This window comes from Ixodes scapularis, unplaced genomic scaffold (assembly GCF_016920785.2).
Source record: "Ixodes scapularis isolate PalLabHiFi unplaced genomic scaffold, ASM1692078v2 PGA_scaffold12__126_contigs__length_90152505, whole genome shotgun sequence".
NCBI classification, from domain to species: domain Eukaryota; kingdom Metazoa; phylum Arthropoda; class Arachnida; order Ixodida; family Ixodidae; genus Ixodes; species Ixodes scapularis.
The window spans coordinates 4,170,999-4,183,839 of record NW_024609838.1 but is presented as its reverse complement, the minus strand read 5'-3'; the positions used below and the strand labels follow the sequence as shown (position 1 = coordinate 4,183,839).

Here is a 12,841-nt window from a genome sequence, read left to right as displayed (position 1 = left end):
TTACTCTTTAATGCAATGTTTTACATAGATAATATTGTCATGCTTGCCTACTTATTTTGTTTCGTTTAATTATTTGTTATGCCTCGTTTGCCTGATCTGCTGTTAGCTGTTTAATTTTACCAGCAGGATAATTTCATATATATTATAATATTTGTAATGCAGATGATTGGTTTACACTAGAATAATAAAAGTAGGAGATAAGTATTTTGTTATCGATTGTACTATTATACTATTATACTATTATTACCATTATTATAGCTCGGTCAACTCTGGCTTCTCCATCGATTTGGACATCACGCTTCGCTTTGCTTGGCGAACGAGGCCTGCGGGCGTTTTTATCACGCTTTTACAAGAATGACTTCCACAGATTTCTATTTACGTTATTATGTTGGTCACAAGGGAAAGTTTGGCCACGAGTTCCTGGAGTTTGAGTTCCGGCCTGACGGTACGTCGTTTTTCAATCCTAGCGTCCTCGCGTTCGGCGCTAGACTCCGGCTATGCCGGACGACGCAGCTCTTGTGTGCGCGTTGAAGTCGCATTTGAAGTTCTCGCTAGTAAAGTGTTATTTCACTCTCATTGCGTAGGAATATTCCACTCGAACGCAGGTAGAGTGTGACAAGGTTCTGGGTAATTATAGAATTTTTCGCGCTGCAAACTGGATGCTGGAATCGACTGCTGCACGCAGCGGGTGCGTTCAGTGTAACCGCCATTCTGTTTTGATCTTTATAACATTTTTTTCCCGCTTTTATCCTTTAGGAAAACTACGGTACGCCAACAATTCCAACTACAAGAATGACACCATGATTCGGAAAGAGGTACGAAACGACTTTCTCGCAGGTTCCATTCAGGTTCTGTTTGCATGTGGGGCGCCGCATACCGTGATGTACAAGCCCCATTCAACTCCTCGCCCATTGTAAAGCACTTAACTGTAACTAAAAAAAAGAAAAGTCATGGACACGATTATGACTTTTTTCCTTTTATTAGCTGACGAACCATTTCTAGTCCAGTTTTATTGTTGTGAATAGACACTACCTAAAACTGAAATTATTTAATGTTTTGTTCTAAAGACGTGGCTTTCTATAATACTCGGCAATTGTTCAATCACTTGAGCTCCCACTGTTTTCTGTGTGTCACATTTTACTGCAACATTTAACAGCACCCCAGGACTGTGGTAATAGTTTGCAGTTACCAGCAATTGGTCAATTGTTGAACGGAAATGTACTACCGAATGCACCACTCGCTGACGGTAACGCTGTCAAATGGCCATGACATTTCAAGATCCCTCCTCCAGGTCATTCTTGAGATTGCCGGTAAATAATTAATATTGGTTACCGGTAAATGTGCAGTTACGGTTTTCACAAATTAAAAAAAAATAGTTTCGTTACGGTTACTGAAAAAATATTATTCCTAAACGGTTATAATTTGAGTTCCTGATATCGCCTTATTTAGTAATAACTGTGTTAAAATGCATTTTAAAGGAAACCTAAAATCTTTTGTCGCCCAAGAAAACAAAATGTAAACTTTTAAGTTGGCAGCTCTGTATTTTTGCCAAATCTTTAGAAAAGTTTGGCAGAACTTAGGATTTGCCTAATCGAAAGATTCGATGCCCAAATTTTCTATTCGGGAAAAGTTTGGCCCATCACTGGTAATCACCATAATGGCGCTGAGTCACCGAAATCGGCCGAACAAACAGCCTCCTTAGTTTAGGGGTACGATCTACCATATTTAGCAAGTGGAAGGTAAAGCTTCGTCCACACGCTCGCATTTGTTTACGATCGATCGAGCTCTACCAATCTCTTGTGACGAGAGAGGACATTTGTGCCATCTATGGGGTGACCCCAAAACTGCATTTCACTAGAGCGAAGGTCTCAAAAGTTTTTGCGAGATCAAATGTGCATGCCGTCTACGAGAAGCAGTAATTTATGGCATTGTCGAAAGATCTTCGAACAAAGAATAAAGAACGACGCTCAAAGAAATAGGAAATATACGGAAATGACGAGCGTTCCGCGGCCGCTCGACAGATGGCGCCAGTATTTTTCTTGTTGTAAGAGATCCCGAGAAGTTTCAAGGCACCCAATCGCAAGCGGTCGCAGGCATACGAACCAGCCGCAAAGACGTGGGGAAATGTGTTGTGGTGTTCACGTGCGACATTGCGCTGCTTTCAGGCCTACGTCCACAAGTGCGTCATGGAAGAGCTAAAGCGGATCATCGACGACTCTGAAATCATGCGAGAGGACGACGGGATGTGGCCCCATCCAGACCGAGTGGGGAGGCAGGTAATATGCGACGGACAGGCGCACCTCCACGGGGAAATCGTTGAAGTGGGCCGCGGCCACAGCTTAGCGTTTCCTTTGTCTTGATTTGAGGCAGGAACGCGTTGAAAAAAAGCACCCCAAGGCAGAGGATAGAAAGAAGGACCAGAGGACAAACGCGCGCCGACTCGCAACTGAAATGTACAGGGTGTTTCTGTGGAATCTTTCGAAAAACTCTAAAAATGTGCTGTTCGAGATAAAGAGGAACTTTTTTGCGGGAACAAACTACCGGTCTCGTCGGACGTCAAGGGTTGCAGAAAGATACTAATTAGCGACATGATTACCTAAAATCTACTAAGTAATTTATTAATTAGTTAAAATAAACATGGTTCTACTGGGAAACTTGTTAAGCTCCATCGAACACCACTAAATAAACCATTTTTTTTAGAAAGACAGTGACAGCATTTTGTGGCATCCTGAAAAAACGCTTACTAAGTTTGGTTGTGTTTCCGTTTCCGTGTCTCAGCTTCTTATCGGAGCAAATCTTTGCACCCACAGTCCCGCTGTCCAGTTGTCGCGGCGCGCAGCCACCACCTCACCTCACCTCCCTCGTAAGATGGAGGGAAGTGCAGTGAACGCGCGTTGCGCATTTCAACCACGGGCGCAAATATGCGTCCCGTCAAGAAACCGACACCTAGAGACGCGTCCGAATTGAGTGTTTTCACGGAATGCCGTAAAATACTGCCCCTGCCTTATATCTTTCTAGAAAGAGTCGATTTGGGGTTTTTCCATGATGCTTGGGAAGTTTCTCAATGGAACCATATGTTTATTTCCTCTAATTAATAAAGAGAAGATTAGTAAATTTTTGTTAATTATCTTGCTAATTAGTGTGTTTTGGGGATTCTTGACATTCACCAAGGCTGTGAATTTGTTCCCGCAAAAAGTTTTTTTATTTATTTTTTTTATCTTTAACAGCATATTTTTAGGCATCTTCGAAAGTTTAAGCAGAAACTCTGAACACCATGTATTTTTAGACTGACTGCAGGCTTGTGGCAGTCGCAGATTTCATTCTAGAGGTGCCACAGCCCATTTCTGAGCCGTCACTGTAGGCACTGCGGCGATCAGCAAAGCTATCGAGACATAACACTTTGGCTCTTCACTTCCTTTTGCTCACTGGAAATTTTCCCCTGCTAGGTTTGATTTGACCCTTGTAACTGACGTGCTGCAGAACGCCTTAGCATTTCTTGCATTGGAGTCACGATCGACATTATGAAGGCATAAATGCACCCTTTGAAAGCAGTTACAAGTGGGCAATTTGCCTGCTTGTAACTGCCATCTATCGAACAGCTGTGGCACACTTCTGGTCTGCCACGTAGCTGGATCAAAGGGTTAATGCTATTTTCGAGACGGAATTCCGCACTATCTACGATGAATGGTTGCTTGCAACATTGTCAAAACTGTTTAAAGCCCGCGGTGAAAACATTGTACTCAAAAAAGAAAAATAGAAGATGCATGTTCCAATCAGAAGTTTCAGGGCTGCCCAGTAGATGGCAGTGCACAATGCAGTCTCACACTCGCGCAAATTTGTGGGCCAGCTTTAAAGGGTTGCTGAACCACTTTCTCACTCACGACGATAAAATGTGGTGAACATTATCAAGATACTTGCTTGAGTAAGTGCTTTTGTACTCAGTAATAGTTTCTCGACACCACTGAAATGAATAGAGATGGAAAGAGCTGTACAGAAAATTTACACCCTAACTTTCCTACGTCTGCCATCGATGAATAGGTACGAGATATCAACTGCCATTAGCATGCAAAAAATTAGGTTGATATTTGAGCCATCAGAAGGCATTGAATTTCTGAAAGGTTCTACAACGCCTCGGCGTCTTGTGGACCCGGAGCGTACAAGCGCAGCCGGAGCACGATAAAAGGCAACGAGCGCGGACCGGGTGTACGAAAGAGACACCTCTCAGTTCTCACCTTGTCGGCGACCGTAGTGGACCTGGCTTCGACCATGCTTGACATTAACGGGTTCACTCTTTGCAGGAGCTGGAGATAGTTATGGGGGACGAGCACGTGTCCTTCACGACGTCCAAGATTGGCTCCCTGGTGGACGTGAACCAGAGCAAAGATCCCGAGGGGCTGCGCTGCTTCTACTACCTGGTCCAAGACCTCAAGTGTCTCGTCTTCTCCCTCATCGGCCTCCACTTCAAGATCAAGCCCATATAGACAACTCACGTCCTCTTTGCAATAAAGCTGCTGCAGCCCTCATCTGTGCAGATTCCACCATAATGGCCCTCAAAGCGATGGCCACATTTGGGTATGCGAGGAATTTAGGACGGAAGTGTCCACTGTTGGCGATTTGAGTGCTGGTGCTCCTAAGCTTTACGCGGCGAGTTGCATGCTCTGCTAATGAATGCAGTATCAAGGAAACGTTTTCAGAGTTCTTTTGCTAGCTTGTTTTCACTGGCAGGTTACGAGTTTTTTTTTTATGCAATCACAACTAAAGTGATGTGCATAATTTGGACACTTGTACCTTTGTACCAAAGCACAATAAACTTGGAAAATAAATGCAGCTATTTCATGACCAAGTTAGAAATTGATGGCACCTGGTGGTCGAGACAGCTGTGAGAAGAGGACGGAAATATATTGAGCTGGAAGATAGGTTAAAAACACAATATATTCTTTTATTTTATTCAGGTTTATTTTGATGCTGTTATAACACATTAGAAACGGTACCGGCTCTCAAGTAGCTTGAGAAAGGGTGACACTGAAGTTCACTAAAGATGGTTGTCTGTTTTGACCATGTTCAAGGTTGGGAAATTCATTCCCGACTTCGAAACTGACTGCAAATGTGGGTTCAGCAGTAGAAGACTACCTGTGTGATGAGCCTACAGACGTGAACTTAACCATGGTGTTGATGTCGCTGGCCTGTAATAAGGCGGAGCCTCCGGAGGGGGCGGTTCACCGAATGATACTTTAGCGAATAGTTGGGCGCCGCCAAGCGGCGTTTACGTGTGGGCCAATACACACACACATGTGGGTTCACATTTTTTGTAATGAGCCGCCTCAGACTGTCGCCGAGAAGCGGCGTAAAGCGCAGCGCGGCGGATGGGTTAACGCGTGCCCCCGTTATTGCCCCGGAGGCTCCGCCTTATTACAGGCCAGCGACATCAATACCCTTAACCATCATAAACCGCTTCACAAAACTGCAAAAAAAAAAAAAAAAAAAAAAAAAAAGCTTTGTCTACGAAATAGCGCGAAACCGCGCACGGGTGTTCGGCCCCGAGGCAGGGGCCAGTTCAGTAGACGTGCACGATGCCGTAGAAGAAAGTCCAGAAGAGTACGTAGGTGAAGAGTCCTCCGAACAGGCCGGTCGTCAGAAAGGTGGTCCGGCTCCGCAGGAACTTGTGCCAGGTGGTCAGGGTGCGGACGACCAGCATGAGCCAGAGGGCCACGGCCGTCACGAAGTAGAACAGGAACCCCCACAGGCCCGTCAGACCCAGGATGCCTGCCGTGCAGCCGGAAAGAGCGGAAAAAGAAGTGCGGCAGTATTCGAGCACGGCACCATTGTGGCGCATCGCGGCTTCGCTGTAGGCCACCATCTCGCCGGACTTTTCCTTCTTGGAGCGGACTTTCTTGGAGTAGTCCGCCATCGTCGACTTCACGCTCGTTTCCGGACCAAGTTCACGTGATCAAAGTTCGCCTTACGACGAAGGGTTCCACTCTGGTCTCAGTGGGTTTGAACTGGATTACGCTAATACTGCTAAAACCACTAAAGCTGGCGACTGATGAGGTCAATCAAGCGATGAACAGCGGACGAAACAGCGAAACAGCTTCGACGATTGCCGATGGCTACGATCGGCTAGATCCTAGAGATCAGTGGCTAGATCAGCTAGATCAGCGACGATCCATCACAAGTGTGCAAATGAATGAATGCACGCGTTAAAATGAACACAATTTTTGAAAAATAATGTATTACATTAATAATTAAAGCCACAAAACTAATACAAGACGAATAATATTTGTCAACATAATTTAATTTTGATGACATCGATGAACCTGGAAATCCACCAAATGTCACCACCTAGCAAAAAAAAAAAAAAAAAAAGGAAAAGCAGAAAGCAAACGGGCAATCATCTGGTGGCCCGTGAAACTTCGTGTTTCGTGTAGAAAAAAAGCTAACCACTTCGTATTGCAAATAACCACGAGCAATAGGAACGTTAGGAGCTTCTCATGTCCGCATAGAAAAACACACTTGGCCTCGCGTCAAGCGTGTAGGCAAACAATATCGGCTGCCATGTATTTTCCGATCCGCTGGCCGCAGATCCTCAACATTGACCGAGGTGCCAGTTCCAGTCTTGTGTGCGTCGCATCTGACTACAACCGATCCCTGTTTGCGGTGCTTGGCGAAGACAACATCAGCATCTGGCTCGAGAAGGTGAGCGGTTTTTTTCCAGCGGCAGCGAGCTCCTCTAGTCCTTCCCAACTCTCGTCGAGGTTTGTCTGACAACTACTAGTATGATGTCTCTGGTGACATACTCGTGGCTGGGCGAGTCACTCCCTACGACGGTTTATGTTGGTAAGGTTGAAGGCATGGAGTGTGTTAGGTCGCGTGTTGCCACGCTCAAATATTCCTGGCACCATCGTTCGTGAGTGGTGACGTTAGCGAACCGGCAAGGCTGAACATCTTTTCCCTTTCCCTCTTTGGGTTCGTGATGTGGAAAGGGGAGATTTTTCCTTTCCCGTCTGCAAGTATACTTTTAGGAAGCCCGGGGACATGTAGGGTGTCCCATGTCACCAGGCTCAATCTAAAATGGACCATAAAAATTGATGCCTGCATGCTCGTATGTAGCAATCAAAACTTTTCATCAAAGGTGTATTTCACAGGTCAGTTTTTTTCTTGTAAAATGAGGAAAGCGTAGCTACATTTCTGTAAAAAAATAGGGCCATGAAACTTGTCAGGGTCAACGGCAGACGGCGACGCACACGACCAAGTCGAGTTGCGGGACGCGTTTGACGCGCATATTGATAGATGGCATTGGGAACAGCGTCGAAAGGTGCAGCCGACCAGCGAAAGAAAGCAGACGACACCTGTTAGCAGCTAAAGCGCTGTCGTTACGCAGACGCGCTTCTTTTTTCTTTAAGTTTTGCCTTTATTGTTTGCATTAATTTTTTTAACCGAAGGTACATTGCAAAAGGATTATGTTCATTTTAATAAACCACGATGGTCGCAAGTTGTCTCGATAAAGAGGTAGCGCCATCTATCAATATGAGCGTCAAGCGTGCCCCGCCACTCGACTTGGTCGTCTGCGTCGCCGCCCGCCGTCGACCCTGGCAAGTTTCTTGGCCCTATTTTTTTTTTACAGAAAGGGAGCTATGCTTTATAATTTTACAAGAAAAAGACCTACCTGTGAAACTTCTAAAAGTTTAGATTGCTATGGGGAGACGTAGATTTTTACGTTCCTTTTTAGATCGAGCCTGGTGACTTGGGACACCCTATACATTGGAGCAAAATACTTCAGGGCCCATCACCTCGTAGAAAAGAAATTAATTTTTTTTGTCTTTCTGCTTTGCAATTTACTCTTGACTGGCACTTCCTATGTGACACACTGGACTGGTCAAATCAACATTTGATGGAAAGTGTGGCTCACAAGAATGCTGCCCTTGTCCAAAGCAACACCTCCGTGTTGGGCTAGTGGGTGTGGCTAGCATATCGGCATGCTGACTGCATACCGATTGCCTAATCTTGTTTCTGTCCTCATTGATCTTTAATTCAGCTGGCAGCTTTTTAACAACCTCTGAAGTAAAAACTGCATCTCTACACTTATATGCGAACCTTGGTGCATCATCCTAGTCTTGAATGGTGTTCCCAGGCAAATTTCAAAGTGACGGACGATGTTTCATTACGAAGCTTGCTAAGTCTACAACTTGACTGATGCTGTAAAAGACTAGCAATGACTTTTGCTATTCATTATTACTTCTGTCTTTTTCTTTCAGTCTCGAGTTTCAAGCATCAGTTGTCCTTCACCCATGCTCTTTTTTTAGGAGAAACATATCTTGATGTCATATTTTTACTCGGGGCGAGTGGGTGGGTAAACGATTCAGATATTATAGGAACACAACAAAAAAGGACGGAAAAAACACCGTCCTTTTACGTCACGTTCTTGTAATATCTGAATATCCCAATGTTTCTTCGAACTTGCTTTATGCCAAAGCATATCTCCTCCCCTGCCTAAACTTACCGAAACCAAACGTTGGTTCACAAACTCGAATAGACAGATGTCGGGAGTATATATGCTTTCCCAATAACTCAGAATACGAAACTGTCCACTGCAGTTATGCGTCCAGATCGCTTGCCACGTCCAAACACCGGAGTCCCTCGGCAAGCACGGCCACAACGTGAAGGTCGTGTGGAAAAGGGACTCTTCGATGTTGGCCATCTTGGTAAGTCCACCCAGACCTCCACCGCGGTCCCTCTAGTCGCTGGCAGCAGGATGAGAGCGGCAGGGAGTCCCTTCGGTCGTCCTCCCTCTAGCGCGAGCTTCCTCTCTTCGATATCACTTCGGTGCCTTGTGAGCCTGGAGCTCGTGCCGGAGGGCACGAAGCACATGCTTCATGCGTTTCAAGGACACACCTTGCGTTCCAAGGATGCACCCTGCCGTCCTCATTCTGCTGGTTACTCTAGCGGCGCTAATTTGCTTCGTCGCAAAAACATACCTTTCCAGACCACCAAAGGGCACCTTCTCCTGTACGACGTGATCGTTGATGAGTCGAGCCGGCCGCTCTTCGAGCAGTTGGACAGTAGGTGAGGACAATCGCCTCGGCAGAATTGGTATTTAAATCGATGCAGCATTGAAAGGTGTGCCGCCGTACCCTCTTGCAGGCTTGGAATGGCGAAACAGGCCTCCCTCACAAAAGCTCTCTGCTTGCCGTGATTGTTGGATTTCCTTTGCTCCAGCATTCGCAACATTTGCTCTGCTAAAGTGGAAAGAGTGGAGGGCTTTGTGGGGGCAGCTTGTCCCGGAATTGCATATTGTTTGACTGGTTAGTTGTCGCTAGAGTATTTATTCTAAGACCGTTTGCATTTTGCTGGCCGGGCGTTTACGTAACGAGTTGTGTCCGCACGGCGACGTGCGGACACAACTCAAACTTCGTGCTAACGATATTCAGCGAATGAGTTCCATGAAAATGTATACTTCTGCATGCCCTTGTAATATTTGTGACCTCTGCTCCTAAGAATACACGCAAAAATTAGCTGGTCTCATAGTTGCGGACGATTTTCTGATACGGGTTTTGACGCGTGACGTGGATTGGATTTTATTGTCTCTCAGAGTTGGCCTCTAAGAACAATGCAGAGAGGTTTATTAAGTTTTCTTTTATAACAATAACAATATTTGAAGGTATTACGGAGAGAATACACGGCCAGGTGTTCTAGGGGTTCGTTTATCAATCTTTGTGCCTTTTCCAGCCAAGCAACTTTAAAGAGAGAAAGCGCCGAGCTCTTCGTGAAGGATCGTGTTCTCCCGCTCAAGCTGGCTCCGTCGAGTCATCTCTCTACCTCGGTGGATGTTGCCAGGTAAGTCGTCTGTAGTTAGGGTAGGACATTTTGTGATTTTGTCTTTTTCTGAGTTTGGGGTAGGGGGGTTTAGAAGTGTAGTTTGCTCAATTTCCTGATCAGCGGGGGAAAATTTAGCCTTATTGTAGCGTGAGCCACACTGGCCAAGGTTGAGCAGTTTCGCGTGGCTCCCAAAAAGCCGTGCTGCGCAAGCGCGAGGAGCAGTGACGTCACACGGCGCACGGCTGGCGCGCCCGAGCTGCCGTTGCCGCGCGCACCTGGTTGGTCTGCGTTAAAATCACTAAATAAAGCTTTATTTAGTGACTCTAGTCTGCGCATTCCAGAGGAGCGACGTCATAGCCGCGGCAGACGCACTGGCGCCGCCGCTTGCCCAGCTGTGCGCCTCTGTTGCGTAGTAGCCAAGTCTGACGCTGTACCGGAGCTGCTTGATAGCGCCTCTCATTTTGTGCACATAAGCTCACGCTACGTATATCCTGGCATAGCCGAGCTAAGCCACCGCAATTTCTCTAAACATTTAAGAACAAAAATAAACAAATGCCTATGAAGCTGGTTGCATGTTTTTTGTTTTTTTTTTGGTCTAGGGAAAAAGGGGGATGCCAGAATAAAAGGGAGCATTCTCTACTGGTGAAGCCACGGCAGATTTAGCACCTAAATATTTTTTTTATTATCATTATACATTCTTCAGTAACTATTTTCCGGAATTCTGTTGCTTTTTTTCTCTGCATTAGGTTTTCACCAATGGTAACCTAGACCCTGCACGCAAACTATACTCACGGACAACTCTCTGTGGCATTTCAGAAGCGAGGGGTGAACATCCACAACTTTAATGGGCACTTAAGATGTGTGAGTGCACATGCACCCATCGCTTTGACTGCATAGCAACAGAAAGTTGTTTGCAAGTATAATCATTATCTCCAAATAAGTGTGTTGTGCTTTTCATTTATATTTTACTGTACTCTGGCTTTAGAACAGTAGAAGAGAGAATCAGGAGGCACAGGGTCTTTCTTCGAGGCGGGGACAATACCCATCTTGAAAGGGGGGGATGGGAAACTTTGGAGAGCGACCGACTTTAGCTTAAAAACTGTTCGGTGGTGAGCTTGCCGGGCGCTGTCGAGTCTTAACCGAGAGAATTCAACCTTCTCTGTAGCTCGTGTGGTCGTAGCAATTAGAGAAACGGCATCTCGGAAGTGTCAAATATTTTATTCCTTTGTCTTTTCGCAGCGTGCTCAACTTCGGAGACGAGCTTCTCGTGGCTTGCACGAGCGGCTGCCTCCTGCGGGTGGGATGGGACGCTTCTCAGCGGCAGGAATTGACCCTGGATCTGCGGGACATTCCGTTTGCCAGCGGAGGCTCCTCGTCTTCCCGTACGTCGTTAATTGTTTTTTTTTGTCTTTCCCTGTAACGTGAAATTCGTATTATAGTGTGTGTCCCAGAACACAACATTTTGTCGACATAGTTTCTGACAAGAGAAGGTGCATTCGGGGTTGCAGTTCTTTTTTTTTTTTTTAATACTTGGCCAGTGACCGAGTTAGTCATAATTGAAAACAAATATTTTTGTGGTTTCATGTATTCAGTACTTTTTACTTACTTGCATAGGATTTGATCTGGGCATTAAATAGAGGGTACCGTTTTTGGAGGACAGTGCTTGCTTACAGCATGGTTTGTAAAACAGTATTATGGAACTAAATTGCAGTGTCTTTTGGACCTTGAGCCAAATCTAAGAAGGAAGCTTTGACAAGCTCCTTGTTTATCTCGAACACCTCCCGACAAATGAGTGACTAAACACAACCGAAGAAGCAACCTTGCAAAACACTGGTAGTAGTAGATGTGGTATGACAGCCTTTATTTTATTAACATTAAAAACAATCAAAAAAGAAACCATGAAGTACTGGTAGTAGAAGTGATGCAATAGTTTGTTTTATTTATTTATTTATTTGAAATACCCTCAAGGCCATCGGCATTACAAAGGGGAGTGGGGGTTAGTGGCAGTAGAACACTTTGCAGCTCAATCTTAGCAGTATAGATTATTTGTGGCAGTTCTAAATAAATGGTCAGGAAGAATTGTTGCGATAGATGCGGGAAGGTGGTTCCAATCCTCTAAAGTTTTCGGAATGAATGAATCTCGGAGTGCATTAGTGTTACATCTTAGAATGTCTACTTTATACATATGATCAACGCATGACGAAATATAAGACGGATGATTCAGCAGTCGGTTACGACTAGGAATTGATTAACAATTCCTAAGCCGTAGCTTTTTTTCACCAGAGTGGATGATTATGGTTGCCAGCTTTTGAGGAGCACTTTCACCTAAATGCAGCAGTGCGTTACAAAGGTGTCAGAAAGGGGGAAATTTTCTCTCTTAAATTTTGAACGTTCACTCAGGTTGTTGATGGCTGCTCAACAGCATTCAATCGGTCAATCTGCGCTGACGCATAGTCGGCTGTAATTTGGTGCTCCGAATGTGACGGTCACTTCTTACGCCAGGTCCCAGCGGTCACGGAGAATCTCTCGAGCTTAAGGAGGTTCAGTACCTGCCTCTGCTCGGCGCGTTGTCCGTCGTCTTCCGCAACGGGCGTGCAGCCGTCGTTCTCAGTTCCAGCCATGAGTTTGAGTCCAAGGTGAGAACTTTGGCAGTGCTGACCTTGTGCAAAAATGGTCTTGCAGTCCTGGTAAAATTGTCAGTGCCCTGCATACACATACGCTTTGTTCATTGGTTCTTTCCGGCTAGTTTTCATGGGCACATTGTTTTGTGAAGGCTGAAATTACGTGATGAACCATTGCCTCTCCGAAGTTTTGCTCAGTAGTGTTGAGTATTAAGTGCTAGTTTGCTGTAGTTCGTTCACATTGCTGCTGCACCAACGTTAAATGCTGACAATAAAACAGTTAAACCTGAAGATTTAAAAACATTTTGATGTGCATATTTGTGCAAAATGTTCAAAACAAAACGTAGAACAAAGCGTGAAAGTATGTCATTTCGGGCTGATGGCTTTTGTAAAATAACAAATGCAAC

The 12,841-nt window shown here is 45.3% G+C and overlaps 3 protein-coding genes across 3 annotated transcripts in view; 2 read left to right on the top strand and 1 right to left on the bottom strand.

Annotated features, from left to right (window-relative positions):
* The first annotated feature begins 254 nt into the window (after positions 1-254).
* Positions 255-4,523, top strand: LOC8024477 (protein mago nashi homolog). Its single transcript, XM_002405971.3, has 4 exons — positions 255-445; positions 757-815; positions 2,166-2,276; positions 4,299-4,523. The coding sequence occupies exons 1-4, from the start codon at positions 355-357 to the stop codon at positions 4,479-4,481; spliced, it is 444 nt and encodes a 147-aa protein (XP_002406015.2). The 5' UTR covers positions 255-354; the 3' UTR covers positions 4,482-4,523.
* A 395-nt stretch (positions 4,524-4,918) lies between these two features.
* LOC115329596 (ER membrane protein complex subunit 6) lies at positions 4,919-6,127 on the bottom strand. Its single transcript, XM_029991282.3, has one exon. It carries the CDS (start codon positions 5,906-5,908, stop codon positions 5,555-5,557), a length of 354 nt encoding a protein of 117 aa, XP_029847142.1. The 5' UTR covers positions 5,909-6,127; the 3' UTR covers positions 4,919-5,554.
* Positions 6,128-6,366: 239 nt separating this feature from the next.
* The window catches only part of LOC8024476 (guanine nucleotide exchange factor subunit RIC1), a 30,219-nt gene continuing 23,744 nt past the window's right edge, over positions 6,367-12,841 (top strand). Inside the window, exons 1-6 of the mRNA XM_029991283.4 lie at positions 6,367-6,693; positions 8,592-8,699; positions 8,981-9,060; positions 9,724-9,831; positions 11,053-11,195; positions 12,316-12,449. Of these exons, the coding sequence (XP_029847143.2) occupies positions 6,553-6,693; positions 8,592-8,699; positions 8,981-9,060; positions 9,724-9,831; positions 11,053-11,195; positions 12,316-12,449 (714 nt within the window). The 5' untranslated portion in view covers positions 6,367-6,552. The remainder of the gene's footprint in view (positions 6,694-8,591; positions 8,700-8,980; positions 9,061-9,723; positions 9,832-11,052; positions 11,196-12,315; positions 12,450-12,841) is intronic.

Coding starts and splice junctions, on each gene's coding strand:
- LOC115329596 (XM_029991282.3), bottom strand. CDS start 5,908: ATGGCGGACTACTCCAAGAAAGTCCGCTCCAAGAAGGAAAAGTCCGGC.
- LOC8024477 (XM_002405971.3), top strand. CDS start 355: ATGACTTCCACAGATTTCTATTTACGTTATTATGTTGGTCACAAGGGA. Junction 816..2,165: donor ACACCATGATTCGGAAAGAG/GTACGAAACGAC, acceptor CGCTGCTTTCAG/GCCTACGTCCACAAGTGCGT. Junction 2,277..4,298: donor CAGACCGAGTGGGGAGGCAG/GTAATATGCGAC, acceptor CACTCTTTGCAG/GAGCTGGAGATAGTTATGGG.